The sequence below is a fragment of the Hoplias malabaricus genome, chromosome 15, assembly GCF_029633855.1.
Source record: "Hoplias malabaricus isolate fHopMal1 chromosome 15, fHopMal1.hap1, whole genome shotgun sequence".
Lineage (NCBI taxonomy): Eukaryota > Metazoa > Chordata > Actinopteri > Characiformes > Erythrinidae > Hoplias > Hoplias malabaricus.
The window spans coordinates 12,669,644-12,688,139 of record NC_089814.1 but is presented as its reverse complement, the minus strand read 5'-3'; the positions used below and the strand labels follow the sequence as shown (position 1 = coordinate 12,688,139).

Sequence of the window (18,496 nt, the reverse complement as noted above, 5' to 3'; positions counted from 1 at the left end):
TTAAGTCTGTCATATAATTCATATTGCCTCACCTGAAAACACAACAAAAATGTAAATTATCCAGTCTTTTATTGATGAGAAGCCAGTATGTGATGACAGAATCAGACATTTTGAGAGGAGCAGCCTCCACGCACCAGAGGACAGCCAGAGATGTCAAAACAGGAGACAAGTCATTTGTTTCAAAACATGAACGGGATACCTTGTAATACCTGTATGGTTTATTTAAGTGGAAAGCAACTTATCACTAAAAATATCCCATTGTCTTATTGGTAAACCTGAAGCATTAAAAGCTCTTAAGTTGCAACGGTTATGTGTTTGTGCAGCAGCATATAAAGTTGGTAGAGCATTTGTGTGTAAAGTGTATTTGAAATTCAACATTCTCCTGTTCTTTAGTAATTTTACAACTGTCATTTTATATGTTTATATTTTATATATGCCTATAAGTAAGCATTAATATACTATGTTCACGACTAACATCGAAACCATCTTCAAATCACTTAACCCTAACCTCACATACCTTTGGATATATTATTATTCCCAACAATGGCTTTCAACTTCAACTGTGACTTTTAATTTTGAGATTATTGCTCTTTTAAATAGTTTTAAAGAGTTACCAAATGCAGGAGTGTTGACATTCATGTAAGTTATTTTGTTACAGCACAGACAACTCTTCAACAACTCCAACAACAAGATCTCTACATTAGAAATGAAGTTCATGCTTCATTAATGCTTCACTAAAAACAAACACGCAAGAAAACAGCTCCCAATTCCTCATGCAATGTATTGCAATCTGTCAAATATCTACATTACACATGAAAATGGCATAGCACTATAAAGAAGTGAACAACATTTCAGCAATAAAAATCTGCACTGACATGTTTTAAATAACTGATATTATCGACCTTTGCTAACTGAAGCCCAATTGAGATGCGATGTCTGGTGACCTGTGATGGTATGGTATCTCCACAGGCCAGAGTGGGAAGCCAGCAGCAGAAAGCTAGGGCTGGATCTAAGTGGATGTGGCAGGACGAGCTTTTCCCCGCTCACCCTGGGGGCATGGTGGAGCAAGTCCATTTGTACACACAAATCAGGTTTTATATTTTTAAAAGGAGGTGGAAAAGTCGGCAACAAAGAGGGCAGCAGGAACTTTAATGAGTGCATAAATCGAAAATCTTGTTGGCATAGAGAGAATGATACAGGGAGCGAGACCATGAAATGGTTCGGTAACTCTCATAGATGGAGCTGGTGATAGCACTCAGAATCAGCCCTCAATCAAGATGAGCCGGACTGAACACAAACCCAAAGCCAAACAGGGACAGAACGGTTTCCTGAAGCCTGGCTAAATGGAACTGATTTAGATGCAGAACAGCTAGGAGCTGCTCTCGCCGCATATGAGAAATTAGCATCGTATATCAAACCAACAGACAAGGAGAGGGGGAGGAGAGCAAGAAAGCCAGCTAAAAAGGCAGTTCCTTGTGAGTCCTGCTCATGTTTTTCCATCAGCAGAAAAATATTTCTTTGTCCTCGTTTCTCTTCCTCTCCTCATCTTGTCATGGAGGAATAGTGACCTGTAACCATGCCAACAGTGAGTGCTTCCCCACAGCTGTTGCCATGGTGGCGGCGGTTGCATGCTATAACTAGCTTTAAAGCAGTATAGTTACAGGTTCGAAAACACCTTTGGGTGCACTCAAGCTCACCTGGGTCAGAGTGACTTTTTCCATATAGCCTAGAAAAAGATTTTTTTTGTGTGTTTTTGTCCCTCTGCCCAGTTAAAGTAAACACTCAAGCCCCATGAGGAGCGGAGCTGGTTGGAGGCAAACAGTTTTGAAGAGGCAGACTGAACACACAGCAGCCAGTTACAGGCTCAGCAGATCAATAAGATATTAGTCCTCTCCTGGCTCTGCTGACATCTCACTACAAAGTGGAAATATAGCACTCTCTCTGTCCCCTTTACTTGCACACCAAATTACACTAAGGGGCCTGTTTACTGCATACAAGTCTCTTTAATAAAGCTGCTCAAAGCCCCCATGGGGAGTAGGTGGTGTGGAGGTGGGGTGAGATCCTCTGTTCCATACAGCATTGACCCCAATAACAACAATCTCCATGGAGCACAAGCACCCCTAACAACCTGACAAGACAGCTAAGATGCTATTTCTGGGCGTGCTCCTTGAGGGCCTTGGCTGTCCCTCAAGTATGCTCCCAAACAGTACTGACAAATACAGCCCTGTCTTACAGTTAAGTGCAAAAAAGCCAAAGAAAAATACGAGAGACAGAGCAAAGAGAGTAAGATAGAAGGGAAACCACTTCAAGCTCGTACATCCTAGTCTCTGGCTAGATTTCTGCTGCGTCCGCCTACACTCTTACGGGGGCATGGATTCACTACGCAAAAGGGCTGTGAACAAAAGGCAGCTAAACAGGCACTACGTATTTCTTAATCTCCAGAAACACGAAGAAATCTTTCATTTAAATGAACACATTCTCGACAGTAGCCACCGCACAGATTGCATCCCACTCATTTTATCTTCCACGCATTTGTGCTGGCTTGTCTGTGACGAGCCAGGACGCTACTCCAACTCCAGGCTATTCCTTATCATAAACAGCAAAGCACACGCTGCCTTACATATTTAAAAAGCTCTGCAAATAGAAGTCTGCTCTGCAGGTGACAAGCAGCACCACTGAGAGGTGAGCAATTACTGTCTAATTCATCACTGTCAGAACTAACATCTACATGAATTCTAACATCAGTTTTATAATTCTACCTCCAGGATTTCAGAAGCACACCACTGCTATTAATTTTGCACCCTACCAGAGAAAGTAAGGACGATTTGCAAGTAAAAATATACCGAATGCAAACTTCCACCCCAAGGCTCATCCTACACTTTTCACCTTTCCTATAAATAATCTGTAAGCTAAAGCAAAATGTCAAGCATATATTATCTCATTTTAGTAATCAGGGAGATGCACAACCTGATCCAGAACTATAATTCAAAGTAATTTATGGATCACTAGATAATATGTTGACATTCTGCAAAGTTTTCTTTATTCTTTTATTCATCAGTAGCAACTCCATATGACAGGTTATTTATATATATATATATATATATATATATATATATATATATATCCAGAACTACACATCCAACATCAGCAATGCCTCACTAAGTCTCTTGTGAATGTTGAAAACAATCAAATCCCCAGAGGAACATTGGATATTGGCATCTTGTGCAAATCTTTCCCAGAAAAGCATGTTTTGTTACTGTAGTAAATGGGAATAAAACCTATTTTAAAATATTCATTTCGGAAATGCTGGATGAGCTGGTGGTATATATAACCACACTGCCAGCCTCTGACTTGGGAGCTGTTTTTAAACCCCAACTTTAATGCATGAAGACATATAATACAGTGCTTTCTTGTGAGACTCAGATCTTCAGATATAAAGGCTAGTGCAGATCAGATAATGGCTCATAGTACATTAAACATGGAAGGCAAGGTCATCTTGGCTGTTTGCTGTTGGAATTCAAACAAGTCAGGTGGTCTACGCAATCCACTTGCATCCTACTCACATCTTTACTCCAGCTCATATCTATACTACATATCCGATATTGGAGTATAAACTGAGGGGGGAAAAAAAGAGAGCAAGGAAACACAGAAGGAAAGAAAAAGGTCGATTGTTCTCCATGAAACGACTGTGACATGATTGATGGGATTTGCAGCGGGAGTGGGGTAAGTGATTGGTTTCTCCTAAGGCCCTGCACCAGACACCAGGATAACATGCTCCACTGTGCTGTGTTAATGAAATATACAGAAAACTCCATTATCTTCAAGCTAGAGTCGACCCAGATCATATACACTGGAGTGGGCTTTTTCACGCTCTTATACACGTTCATGAACACAGCTTGCTTTTAATTTACGGAGTTTGGGAGTTTTTTAAGAGTTTAGCACGAGAGAGGAAATATGTCACAAGAAATAAAAGTGCGGTGCCATGCTGACACCAAAAATAAGAACAATACCATACTAGTATTCATTAGACAACTCTGCTCCTCATCCCTGCAAGCAAAATCTCAGAAAAATAATTGATATTAAGTCTACATATGCTGCAGCTACAGCCCTTCCAAGTACAGCAGCAACTGTTAAAATAATTCGCTTTCAAGACAGAAGAATGACGTGGCATGGATTCATTGTATACATTTATGATGTGATCAATTAAACAATCAGTAAGGTACAGATGTTTCTAGAATTATTATAATTTATTTACTTTTGTAGCTTCTGAAGAAAAAAAAAAAAAGACTAGTAAATAGAAAACCAACATAAAAATAATAAAGATTATTAAAAATATTGGGGGAGCCCTTTTACTGTGAAATTACTGCCATCATTTAGTATTTTTAACAACATTTCTTTATATTTTAATTTAATTAATCAAGACAGAAATCAAACCTTATTTCATGCATACGGTGTTGTGTTTGAAACTGTCCTTCTCTTTCAATGACAGACTTTACACCACACTGTCTATAAATCTGGTATCAGCATGAACACGACTCTGAAGTAATACCTCCTCTTCATCATTCCATAATGATAATAAAACTATGAAAAATAAAACCACAAACCCATTTTCACGGAACCAGAAGAACATTGCAAGAAGCGCTGATGTATGGCCTTTCCTTATGTTGACAGATATGCATATAGTTCTGTCATACTTTAATTAAAAACATCTACTCTTCCTCCATTCTTTCCAAAATGAAATCAACTCTTAATGGTCATTTTAACATATCCATACGTCAGTTTTTTATGTGCATTTAAAAGTGTCAGTATGAGAAAGGATTTTTGTCTATGGCAAGAATCCTATTCTTCATTTACTGACTCCAATATTCCATCTGCAGCTGCAACAGACACTTATCTCTTTCAAGCTTTTTCTCACTTTAGCCCACCAATGTGCTTTAGCACCTTATAGCCTTCATAACCCTGCAAATGAGCCCTGTGAGTGATCGGCAAAGGGAGAGGCAGATCCGATTTGTCGGCCAGGCAGGACCGGCAAGTGTGTCGCACAGCTTTAGAGAGATGATGAGGAGATTATACATGGTCCAGTGGGAATGGGGCTCTGCTCACATCTCTGCAACTTCTGTCTTCTCCTGGGGTATATATTTACACTGCTCCAGTCTTGCTCCTTATGAATGTAAACGTACTGCTTTAGTTCTGGCCAGGAGACGACCCACAGAGATGCTTGCTTCAGCAGCATTTCTGGTCAAGACGAGGTACCTTCACTTAATGGGCCATGTTGCAAAAGCCTCTCCATTCACTGATGAGAAGAATGAAGCTAATGAGGAGAAGCCAAGAGGGGCTCAGTGTTGCCCTGGTTCAATAGGCCTGTACTTAATCACACATCTAATTACCTCAGACCTAACCCACAAAGCTAGGAGCACAGAGAATACTAAAACCCAGCCAAGGTGGGCAACCTGTTGTCCTCTCACCCTGAGTTTCACTGGATAAGCGACTACTGCTCAAAGACAGAACAGAAATTTTCTGTTATCAGGCATCAGGCTTTGGGATCTAGGTGTTTCCAGGGAGATTCTGTCCTCTACAAAGACAAGGCTGTGATTTGAAGGACATCCACTATTCATCTTCCACAACATGGGAGCTCCACAGGGCTTTGGATCCACACAGGTTGGGCTAAACAGTGGTACGTGTGCACAAACCACGTGCCAGCTCCTCACATGCAGAGCGGAGGAGGGGGCTGAAAACCCAAGCTGAATACAGAATAGTTTGAGGGGGTACATTTAGCAAGCGAACGCTTCAGCGAGCAGGAGCTCCTCCAGGGTCACTTCTGCTACAAAATGCTGAGATGACAAGGCTATCCAGAAAATACGGATGTCTGAGTGCAAAAGCACTGCCTTCCCCCCCAAAAAAGGTGTCCGAGAAGCAGAAACACTGAAGTAATTTCAGAGGATATTTAACAAACATGTTAAATAACTGAACCCGTTAGTGAAGAAACCACTAATGAATTATATTCTGATGCCTAGCATCAACAAGAGAGATTTGAAATGACTCTGTTCATAGAAAAAGCTACTGCCTGGAGAAACCAAGTTTCAATTTCCAGGGCAGAAAATAACTGTCAAGACCTTTGCCTTCAATGTATAATGGAACAGTGAAAAAAGCTGAATGAAACTCAGCAGAAAACTTGGTGCAAATTAGAGGAAAATAACTCCTGCTTAGCTCAGGACCTGGATTGAGGCCAAGAATGGCAGAGGTGCACAAATTTAAACAGTCAGTCAAATTCTTTTTAAAAAAGGTTATATATTACCTAATACATGTTAACAGGACACAGCCTACATAAGCTGAAATTCTCTGACAAATGAAAAACAAAAAAAAATTACACAAGCCAAGGGCAAAGTTCTCTAAAACTATTTCCCTTGGGTGGATAAGGACAGGGATTACATCCTCTCAAGTATTTATTCAGGAACATAGTGAAGTGAAACACCATACAATGAAAACAGTAATAATGGATGGTGTATATATATATAACCCTAACGGCAAGGATACGTTAAATGAAGCTGACATATCTGTGGATCCATTGTGTGCTGAGGTTAATTGAAAAACTAACATGCTCTCCTTATGTTCTTTTAATATGAGAAAAGAACATTTTATTCAATTTAAAGAGCTTGAGATGAAAGAAAAACAAATTAGGAAATAATTGACCAGAAGGAGGTATAAAGAGAAGGCCCCTTCACCTCATTTCCCAAACACTTCGCTACACTGAATGACCTGAATTGGACAATAATTTTCTATACTGACCTTCATTTGCAGGTGACACTAAAACACCTCACCACAGCACCATATCAAAGGCATAACATTGCATTACCACAGTAGTAATAAGAGATTAATTTGCATTGGTCTCTTGTTGCAGAGATGAGCTGCTTGCCAGTGCAAGGGAGCAGCGTGCTCTTCCCTCATCACCTCTCATTAGGGGAGCGATTGAAAGCAACACCAGCCTGTAGGTACATGGTGCGATAGCTAATGGTCACACTGAAGAGCGGCCAAGCACAGCATTAGCCTGTGAGATTACAGATTTCCCCATTAAATATAGCCAGTATCATAAATACACTTTATTGATTGGTGCATGGGGCAAGGGCAAGCAAAACTAATATCATATAAATTCTCATTATATAAGGTTTTTTTTAATAAATAAGAAATAATTATACTAATAACATTTCAGTCGATATCACTTTCTCATGCAATCACAAATCCAGAAAGGTGATGTGGCCAGTAAATAGCAAGCTATAAATTGCAGCCCCACAGCCATCTGTTCCTGCAGACAAAGGCACAGAGGACGAGGACTGCTGAAGCAACCTTATAATTACCAAATGAGAAGGGTTTCATTTGTAATAGCAAGCTGGAGTAAAAGGTGTCATGATGATGCTTTGAGTGCGGAAGACTCCTCCACTGTGACGGAGCCTAGCAAGAAAGATCGAGCCAATGGTGCAAAGAGGACTTTCTGGATAATTAACGAACAGCAGGGAAGGAAGCCCACAGCATGTACTTGGTCCAACCAGGGTATCAAAGCACAAGGGAGGACAAAGGCTGGCCCAGCAAAGGGCCGGGTACAGTGCCTGAACACAATGGCAAGCAGTACACCTGCTGGGTCTGCGCTGGCTTTCAGGGAAGGCAGTCGCAACATATCTATCCTCTCCTTTGGAAAAACCTGACAATGGGTTTCGATCCCTTGTATTGATGCTAATACAAAGGTTATGCTTTTGGGGGGAAAAAAAAAAAAACACAGTATAATACAAGGCCTATTTCTCCTTAAAAATCATCTTGAAAATGCACTACATACAGATAAACACCAGCAATGAATATGAGCCAGCATTCTTTAACCGAACAGAAATCGCAGCTATTTCTAACTCTCAACAGCCCATCATCTAAAGCTTTGTTCTAGCCCCATTCACAGAAAAATACAGTGAGGAAACAATTCAAGTTGACATAGAGAAAATTAGTTTTCCTACAAGAAGCCAAGTAAGCTTTCCCCTCTTAAGAAATATTGTTTAAAAAAAGGCACTACTCTTGCTGGGAAAAAATAAAGCATCCATATAAATTCAATAACAAATAAAACAGAAAGGGTATTGATGAAAACAGCATTAACAAATATCTGATCCGTTTTGTTTCTCACCTGTCACTTTACTGGACTCAGGGTCAAAATACAGTGAGAGTATCAGTCAGGTGAAATGAGCAGGTATCTTAAGAGGGGTAAATGATGGATAATGCACTATAGCATTTTCTGTCCCAGACATCCTCAAGGTCCTATATAACACTAATCTGCACTTACACAGGACTGGACAATAGCAGTTGAAGTTGAGTCATAAACCAGATAATAGAATGATAGATATGAACATCACCTGCACAACACAACTTTTATATAGTCAAGAGCAATCCTGCATAGTACAGGACAAACTGTGATCCACTTTTTGGCTGCTGAAAACAATGTTCTTTCCTCTCCCCAGAATAATCTCTCTGTAGTTAGTGTAATGTTGCGTAGGGCATTTCATGGGCTTCAATGGTGCAATGAAAGGCAGAAAGAGCAAAAAGGAAGGAGGACTGCAGCACAGACTCAGCCTAGGAAGAGGCAGGCTACAGCTTCTACCGACATCAACATACACGCCTATAAAGCTTGTCTGAAAGAGCATCACAACACTGAATAAAGCAGATGGGCCAGACACAACAAATCTTCAATTAAAATACATCATCCCAAAGTTAAAAGGCTGCAGATTATCTAGGCATAATGCACAGAGCTGCTTTTATATCCAGTCATCATCCTTGCATAAAAATCAATTAAACTCAAAATGCTAAAAAGCTCATTCTTAGCAAAATGTATTATCTGAATAAATATTACATAAAAAGGCAGCGTAACACTGAAATAGAAATGGAACTGTATCACAAAGCTAACATTTAACATATGGGGAATTTAGCATTGGGAAAGAACTGATACCATTAAATTAATAACAGACAACGTCCACAAACTAAAGAGACACTGAAAATTATAATAACCCTAAGCAAAGAGAAGAAGGATTGTCCAAATAACTGAGGCCGTTGTGTAAGGCGAAGTGTCAGGCGGTGATGTGCAGTGGCTGGTTAAAGCAATGAAAAGGGCTACAGGCCATGAAGGCCTGAGTCGATACATGGAAATCTCTTTAGGCACATCTAGAACGAGCTCACACAGCTTTCACCTGCTGCTAAAAGATCCTCACCAGCACATTCACAGGTTGCAATCAAGCTTTGCAACCTCCTTTAAAGGCAATGTTCACATTCAGCCTTAAAAGACAGAGAGCTTCTGAACGTAAACAAACCAGAGAAAACAGCATTTCCCCACAATCATATGTTCCCTTTAACAGATAAACATTCTATAATGGAAAAAGTATTTTGACTAAACTGATAAAGGGCCCATAACATGGAAAACTGAATTTCCTTAAATGAAACAGTTTGCATTTGCAGCAAGTAAACATTGTTAAAGTTGTAAAACATACTATTCACTCTTTCATACTGTTTGTATATAGAACCATTTCTGGGTCCTCCTTTTTTAAATAAAGGTCAAGGTTCGCAGCCTACCAAGAATCATTTGGTGCAAGGCAGCAACACATCCTACAAAGATGGCTAGTCTTTCAGTATCACAGACAAATTCTCTCACACACACTTATGGACATTATCAAATAGTCAATCCATATACAATTCAGTGTTTTTAGACTGTAGGAGGAAACCAAAGCACCAGCACACAGACACACACACATAGAGAACATATAAAACATTTCAAATACAGTGACCTGAGGCAGTTTGACCCCACTAACCCAGGACCTTGTAGCTGTGTGACAGTAACTCTACCTGCTGCTCCCCATGCTCAATAATATATAGACATCTAACTAGCAAAGGATAAGTCTACACTGTATTGATCCTGAGGGAAATTGCAGATCCAGAGGAAAAACTCCAACTACAAAAGTACATGAGCTTGTGGGACATTTAATTCTGAAACTATGGACAGTACTGGAGTTGGGCTATAACAGTCTACATTGTTTGGGAAGAGTTTCCACAAGATTTTGGAACATGTCTGTGGAAATCCTTGACTTTTCAACAATTGTGGGACGAGTGACATGTTTCTGAAAGAGAAATCATGGCTCAAAAAGGATGTTCCATTGAATCCCCAAGATGTTCATTGAGGCTGAGGTCAAGGCTCTGTGCAGACCACTGCAGGTCCTCCTTTCCAAACTCATTAAGCCATGCCTTTTTTGGGCCTTGTGTTTTTTTTTTGTCATGCTGGAACAGGCTTGCCCCCAAACAGACACAATATTAATACAAAATAAGACGTGTATAACTGTCTAAATTGACCCTGTAGACTGCAGCACTAACATTATCCTTCATAGGAATTAAAGAGCCTAGCCCCAACCTTGAAATGCAGCTCTAGACCATTATCCTTACTCAAAAATTTTTACTGCTGGCACCATGCATTCAAGGATGAGTTCTGGCATTCACTAAACACAGATTTGTCCATCAGAATGCCAGATAGTAAAGCGTAGTTTCTATTTGGAACTCTGTAATGAGTGATGCAAGAGCAGTGTGATTTTCTTCCCCTCATGTTATCATTTCCAAGGTACTGCCATTTCCACTTTGTGTGAGGTTAACCACTTTGTGGCCAGGCTGCTGTTGCTTGTACACATTTTAGCTTTGACACATGGAGCATTGACAATGGAACAGATCAGATTCTTCCAGGACAATTGCATATTTAAAGTCACTGAGTTCTTCAGGTCAATGCGTTCTAATGCCACTGTTTTGACTACAAAGACTAAATGTACTGTATGCACCTAATACCTAATAATTAAGGGAAATGTCCACGTATTTAATTGTAAATGCACATTTTATAGCCTACACTGAAATGCAAATCCGGGCAACCTATCTGAATAAACTTAGTTCACACAGAGCAGTCTTAAAGTAGAAAAAAAACAGCATATTTTAGTAATTTGAATGGAAAATAGGAATACAATAGTAATTGTACAACAGAGGATGTACTCTGTCACATGGGGACATTCTGATGAGCTCTTCTGTACTGAATCAGCTGTGTTTGAAAAAGAAGCAAACATACTTGTGATGATTCTATAATTTTCATGACATTTTGAAAAGACCACTTGGAACAATGTCAATACTCAATAAATATGTATGAGACAGACTCTGCTACAGGCATGGGTGCGTGTCTCTCCTAAAACCAAACCGCAGGTCTCACTAACAGAATATCTATAGCAGCCATTTTACAAACTCCAGTGACATTTATCTCACCCCGAAAACAGGACATTTGCAAATATTCATTCATTACAGTTTTAAACTCAAAGGTTTTGACAGAATCCTGAAAGAAGGTTTCACACAACAAAGATGCAGCAGGGCTGCAAAAGATCAAGGTTTCAGGTAACCTCAAGTCAGAATAAACAAAATAAAATGTGATGAGTAATTGCATGTGGAGGGTGTCATCATCGTATCCTTTGATGCTGTAATTACCCTGCAACTTGCCACTGTGTGCAGAGAGGGGGATTTTAAGTTGGCAATGAATCAGGGCATATTTGAATAATGAGAAAAAACAATATCATGCTCCTCTAGAGCTCTACATAGTGGAATTTTGAGGTCTAAATTCATCAAGAACAGTGATATACCTTATGAGAATGTGCAATAAGTGCAACAAGATGCAATAAGATTGCAAATAGCTATAGGCAAAGTTTGGTTTTATTTCTTATTTTTTCATTATCTTCAGAAGCTTTAAAAATCACACTATCTCTATAAAGTCCTATGATGAGAAGATAGAGGGCAGAATTACAAACACCAAAAACATGTGATTTGGTCTAATTTAGGCTTGGACATCAACACAGAGAATAAAGAATAAACAGAAGAAGCTTGTTTCGTTAAGTGGTGTGTGGAAGGCAGCTGCTCTTACCTTGCGGCCGTCACTGGCGTGGCAATTGACGTTCAGTGGGGTAAGCAAGGCCATGAGCTTCTCTTCATTTCCGCTCCTGAAGCAGAGTAGCAGTTTATAAAGAACATGGGGAAACAGAACTGCAAAACATATTGCATTTGAGGAAAAAGAGGCAGAGACTGTGAGGTGGACAGACAATGGGGGAAAATTAAAGCCCTAGTAAAAGCAGAGGGAGTGAGGGAGATGGAAAGCTTCAGCCAGTCTTGCCTATTGGGACGTGTTGGGGAAAACAACAATATTGTAACATGTTTTTATAGCTCAGTGGGGCAAACTCACACGACTTGAGCTGCCGGCCAGGCCTCAGATGGACAAGGAAGTCTTTTATATGAGCTGTGCCTTTGAGAAGCAAACCTCTAGTTTCCGAGAGGCACTCTGTTAGTAATGCCTGTTACCTGCAGCACTTTTGACTTATCTACACCTGCCTGTGTTCCTGCATTCTGTATTTACAGCTCAGCCAACTCAAATCAACCAGTGGAGCATCTGAGCCAAAGTCTCATCTCACAACATGGGAGGTCAGAGAAGGGTAAAATGCTCCAAACTAATCACAAGTTGATTGGAACGGCTTAGACAAGTGGGAAACAGAAAACAACTGTTTCAGAATGGCCCTCTGCTGCTTTCAGACATCTCTTGAAACCTGCTAACATGCTGCCACAGCCAAGCTTTGCATTTTGGCAAACACAGCATATTTATTTACTGCACTAGTGCTATTCTTTGCTGTTCAAAATCCACCTGCATTTTTAAACCCTCTGATGTGTATAGCAGCCTTGGATTCACTACTTATAGGCACAATAACAACAGCCTTAAGTTACCCAATCCAGCTGCGTAGAAAGGCAAGCTCTTTTTATCCGAACCCCAACAAAAAACACCAGATTTATTCCTCCCAATCGGCTCTGTCGGTAACTACAGATAACTTGCTCTACTGAAAATGGCAGATTCTTCATTTAGATGCACACTCCATTGTGGACATCGAAAAGCAGGACAGGCCGAGGGATTAGAAGCTGGGATAGGGGCTGAGAGACGAGAGGGTTTCATCAGTCTTCCTGATACGCTTTCAGATGCATCCCCATCTTCAGGAGATTACCGGAAAGCTCGGTGCCGGCCATAAGTCAAACTGTCTTCCTCACAAGCAACACTAGCTGGTTGTCTGCCTCTCTGAAGTCTGTGTTTAATCTGGTTTCTGAGACCATACCAAGGCGCAGGTCTTATGAATTAAGTACAAAAGAAAGGCAGCTTTATTTCACTGTTATGGGAACAGGAGGGGACCAAGAAAGGCTTAAATCCTCTCCTTGTACTGAAGCCCCTGTGATCATGCTTCTGCCTAATGATCATGTTGGCGAGAATTACAAGGCCTTTGTAGTTTCTCCTGCCTGCTCTCTCTTGATCGTTATTAAACAACAAGGATCCCGATTTGCACCCATGCTTGAGGCGCTGCCACAGGCAGGGCTATAAAAAGAGGGAGGAACGCAGTGATGAGGAGCTGAGCATGAAAAACACATCTGACTTGGCATGACATGGTGTTGAGCTTAAGGCAAAAAAGTGCCACTGCTGGGGCCACCACTGTCACTCGCTTTTAGAAGCAGGCTCCTTTCGCCCTCATCAGAAAACACAGCTGGACCTCCCATTAGAAAATGACCTCCTGGATTGGTTGCACTCAGAAAGTGGTGGTCAGAATGACTGGGAGAAATGTAAGTGGAAGCAGCTATACGTAAGTAAAATCTGTGTTAAAGTAGTGGAACGGAAGAAAGCATGTTTGACTTTAGCTGCATGTGTGGAACCTCTGCTTTTCACATCCACGAGTCCACCATGAGTACATCATTGTGCTGTTAGCATGATGCTAAATGCCAAAGCTGCTGCCTCTGTGCTTTGTTTTCATAAAGCTGGCTCTCAGCCTCCCCAGGCCATCACAAGAATACACAAAAACACCCACCATCACCGACTGCCTTTGGGACATGCAATAACACCTGAGAGATGCATACAGAGAGATGTAGAGAGAGAGAGATGCAGAGACAGAGAGAAAGAGAGAAAGAAAACAGAGATGCAGAGACAGAGAGAAAGAGAGAGAGATGCAGGGAGAAAGAGAGAGAGATGCAGGGAGAGAGAGAGAGAGAGAGAATCACAGGAGAGGGGAGGGGTGAAGGTGCATGTACTCACCTCGCCGCTTCCAGGAGTTCGTCCTTCTTGTATTCGCCTAAGTGATTACAAAAAATCATGGTGTCAGAAATGGGTAGTATGAAGGATGTACAGCAGCAGCAGGAAGCCAGAGTAACAGAGCAGCGCTGGACCAGTGGCAGTCCAACATCCAGTGTAAATACCCACACGGTCAAACACTCATACACACATCTGTAGGAGCAGTGTGTGCGCGCGCGCACACACACACACACACACGCGCACACACACACACACACACACACACACACGTCTGCCTTACTGCTTTCCCTCTCTCTCCCTCTCCCTCTCTCTCTGTTGGTGGCGTAGCTCAGTGCCCACCCCTCTCGCCTGATGAAGCTGTGACGTTGAACTGAGTGTGGTGGTCACAGCATCACCGGCGTCTTGGATACGGCCAGCATATTGACGCATATCCTTTTTTCCTGCTCAAATTAAACGGTTCGCCGTCTCGTGTAGACGGTCGACACATCCCCCCTCCCTCCTCCCGCTTCCATAGCGAGGCTGCCTCCCTGATAGCCTGTGTCTATTTTAATGTGGGAATGGGAGGAGCGGTTGCCGTGATAACACAAAATAATGGGGGGTATAATAAACAGAAGCAGGCCAGCCCTCTTCCCCTCCCCCTTCTCGCAGAGACCTACCCCTTGGCCAATTGGAGTGGCTCAACTAATTCAGCTCCGTTTCACCCCACCCCCACATGTGCTCTCACTGCCTGGGCTGGAGGAGATAGAGAAGACTGGAGAACAGAAAGAGAGAGAGAGGCATAATACAGGGTGGGAGAGGGAGAGGGAAATAGGAATAGAGAGAGAGAGAGAGAGAGAGAGAGAGAGAGAGTGTGTGAGTGTGAGAGTGAGTAGGGGGAGGAAAGGAGGGCACATCAAAAGATGTGATGAAGACGTAGACTTGACAACATGGCTTCAGGGGTCTGCAGTCTACAGAGAGAAAGGGAGGTGCTGGGGAACAAATCAAATGTAAATAAATATATGCTTATCTACTGACAATTTAAAACAGATTCCATAGGTGTAGCGATTAGAGTCAAGTAAAGAAGCAAACCACTACATGTTAGAAAGCTTTGTATTGTCTATGTGTTAGCTATGCTGGCCCAGATGTTTGGGAGGATCACGATTTCCACCACAAAGCAGGTTTTCGCAAAGCATCAGTTGTGAACCAGTATTTGGCAGATTGATTACGACAACATTCAGGGTGATAATATTTTGATTTATGATAATAGCTAATAGATAATATGCCCATTTTTTATTTACATTTTTTTATTTTTTTTAAATTATGTTCTTCTACAAAGGGATAACGACATTTATGAAACAAATATTACCAAAGATACAGTGCTCATTACGGCCAAAACTAAAAATCATGTCTGTGGTGTCATGAATATTCAGTAATATACCATTTATAGTTATCTTTAGCTTTTTCAATTCCCCTCTACAAAACATTAGCCAGTGATTCTGTTAGCTGCAGTTATCTAAATACATTCAAATAAAAATAAATAACCTATAAACCTTCAAACAGTCTTAAATAGTTTAAGCGATTTTAATAGGTTTTCAAGTAGTCCAAATTGTGAGCACAGTATCCTTCATCATAATAATACACACCTGCTCACTAGCTTGAGTTACCAAGAATGGTACAAACCCTCTGCAAACGTGCTAGGGTGCTCTACAGTTCATTTAGTCCACACAGTCTAAGCTGAGCTTCAGATTATGAAATAAGCTGCCAAACAACAGGCAAAACCCCATTCCAAGTAGTCTGCACTGGAACCAGTCTAGCACATTTATAATTGGTACCTTGCTGTTTATCAGTATTTTGGTTTCCCATTATTATATAGAACCTTGTTGAATGTAGTAGTGCATAAAAAAGCAAATCTGAAATAACGAAAATAACTGATTTCACCCTTTTCATATCCCCACAGAATATTTAAAAATTCATGTATTACACAATGTAATGTTATTGCAGTAGCAGCCCAAGTATAGACGATATCCAGCTCTACCTCCAAGCCATAGATACACACCCACACAGCTTCTAAGTGGGAGTGAGGAGGGGAGAACACAGCCTCCGCAGGGATACAACTCATCACATCATCACACATGGACATCCTCAGCTGCTGATGGCTTTGACAGGCCTCAAGATGGACAGAAATAGCTGAAGCGCAGATAGATTAAAGGACAACATACGCTTTTATACGCATTTCCATCTTTAAAATCCTACAGCGGACCCCTAAACAAGGGGCTAAGGCGATGGAAGAGATGCCACTCAGCGTGACAACAGCAATCTGAAAGAGCCCAATCTGGCCTTAATCCTGTTATGTTTTTGACTCAGAGTCGGAATGCAACTACTTCTGCAGAATTACTGGATTCCTGATAAGATAACAACTTGTCTATAGGATGTGTAGCTTTTACAGCACTAATATTATTGACAGGGAGGGGAGCAAAATAAATTAAAAAAACAACAACAGATGGTGAGCCAGAATACATGAAGGCTTCAGAGACTGTTAATGAGCAGCCTGCCAAGTTTAGCAATCTCTTCATAATAGAAGCAGAGCAGCTATTAGCCACACCGTTGCAGCCACAAGTCAAAAACATTCTCACTGCATAGAGATAAACATGTTTGTTCTAGCAAAATTAATTGCACAACTATCAGTAATACATGAAAAACATATATAAAACAACACCTTTACAATGACAGTACTTCAAAATTAAACATTAACAATTTCCAAACATTCTTTAACTTGAAGTGACTGCAGAAACAGCATCACTGTTGAGGAATAATGTTCTGTGGTATGTAAAGCATATATATAAAGGCTAAGCACCACTTAATGAACCTCCATGAATATTTCACATTATTTTAGTTATTGACATATATAAGTATGAATTAAAATGAAAACAGCATGCTTTATTTACTTTAAAACTGACAATTTTATTAAATTGACGGAAAAACCCGAGCTCGCTACGGAAATTCTTGAACACAATCGTAACGTCACTGGTGGACAAAAGCTGAACAACGCAGCGAAAAAACACCGTTATGACTGACTGGTATGACAGTATCTAGCTAGCTAAGTAACCAACATTATTCATGACAATAGCCTAGCAATAAGCTAAACTCAAATTTAGAGTCATGGTTATTCTTGTAAATGTGATCGAAGCCGAACTCGAATTCATACGACACTATAAACCTCCGTAATGCAGCTACGTAGCCGAGTATAATCTGAGCCACCGAGTTTAGCAAGTCAAGCTAACGTTAACTAACACCAACTAAAACAGGCGAAGTAAGTGTCCTTACCCTGTTTACCTCCATGTTACAGAGGCTCTTGAACACCTTTCGTTGGTTTCCTTACATGCCCATATTGTTGGAAAAGCACCAGTGAAATGAGCTACAGATAACGGAGTGAGCGGATGGTCCTTTCCAAAGTGCTCGTTTAAAGTTGACAAATTTAGTCCATTTTCTGGATATTTTGGGATCTTTGGGCCATTTGTGCACAGATGACCCACTGTTCATTGAATTATTGCAGCCAAAAACAACACACCTTTTCGTCATTTTGCATTAAATTAAGTGCAACTTCTAGAGTTGTCCACCATCTATGTCACAGGCAAGACGCCTATTAGAGTTTCCAAAAACCGTTTTTTTTTTTTTTTTTAAACCTTATTCCTTGAACTAGTAAGAAATAACATGTTTTCTGACTATCAATAAACACCAGTTAGAAACTCAAATTCCACTGTATTTATTTGTTTGATACTTTCATATAGCTGGTGCTTAGCCTTTAATGGTTAAAAACTACCATGACAAGAATAATGCAGAAACAAAAAGTAACACGTTTTTAACTGCAGTAATGAGCAGTTTTTGTTGTAAATGAGGTCTGTTTGTCCAGTGAAATTATCCATTATATTAATTTATCCTAAGGTTTGCATGCAATATCAGTATCATGCGTGCAAATGAGAAAGCTATTCTAAAAGGCCAAATAATTAAAACAAGCTCTAATATACCTGTGTGTGTACTATTTTTTATTTATTATTTGGGTAGAGGATCATTCTCAGTGTTGAAGTGACAATGATGTGGCTGTAGCAGTTTAGTGTATGTTGTGCTTGGGTGAGCGTATCGGACACAGCAGATCTGCCAGAGTGGGCATTGTTTAAAAAAAAAGAAATAAATCCAGTAGCCCTGCTGTGACTGATACACTCTTACAATCATAAAATGATCCTTGGTGTCACATATCCTTTTCAAATATTCTATAATTCTGTCTATATGTTGTTTTTTCCCCCAGATCTGCCCAAACGTGACTTTTCTATCACTATAGTGATCAAGACAACACTTAACACAGCTGTCTAAAATATTACTATG

At 40.5% G+C, this 18,496-nt stretch overlaps 1 protein-coding gene across 1 annotated transcript in view; it reads right to left on the bottom strand.

The window, feature by feature from the left end:
- The window catches only part of tnksa (tankyrase, TRF1-interacting ankyrin-related ADP-ribose polymerase a), a 76,958-nt gene that overhangs the window by 31,193 nt on the left and 27,269 nt on the right, over positions 1-18,496 (bottom strand). The window contains exons 4-5 of the mRNA XM_066645606.1: positions 14,141-14,177; positions 11,951-12,026 (exon numbers count right to left, since the gene is read on the bottom strand). Of these exons, the coding sequence (XP_066501703.1) occupies positions 11,951-12,026; positions 14,141-14,177 (113 nt within the window). The remainder of the gene's footprint in view (positions 1-11,950; positions 12,027-14,140; positions 14,178-18,496) is intronic.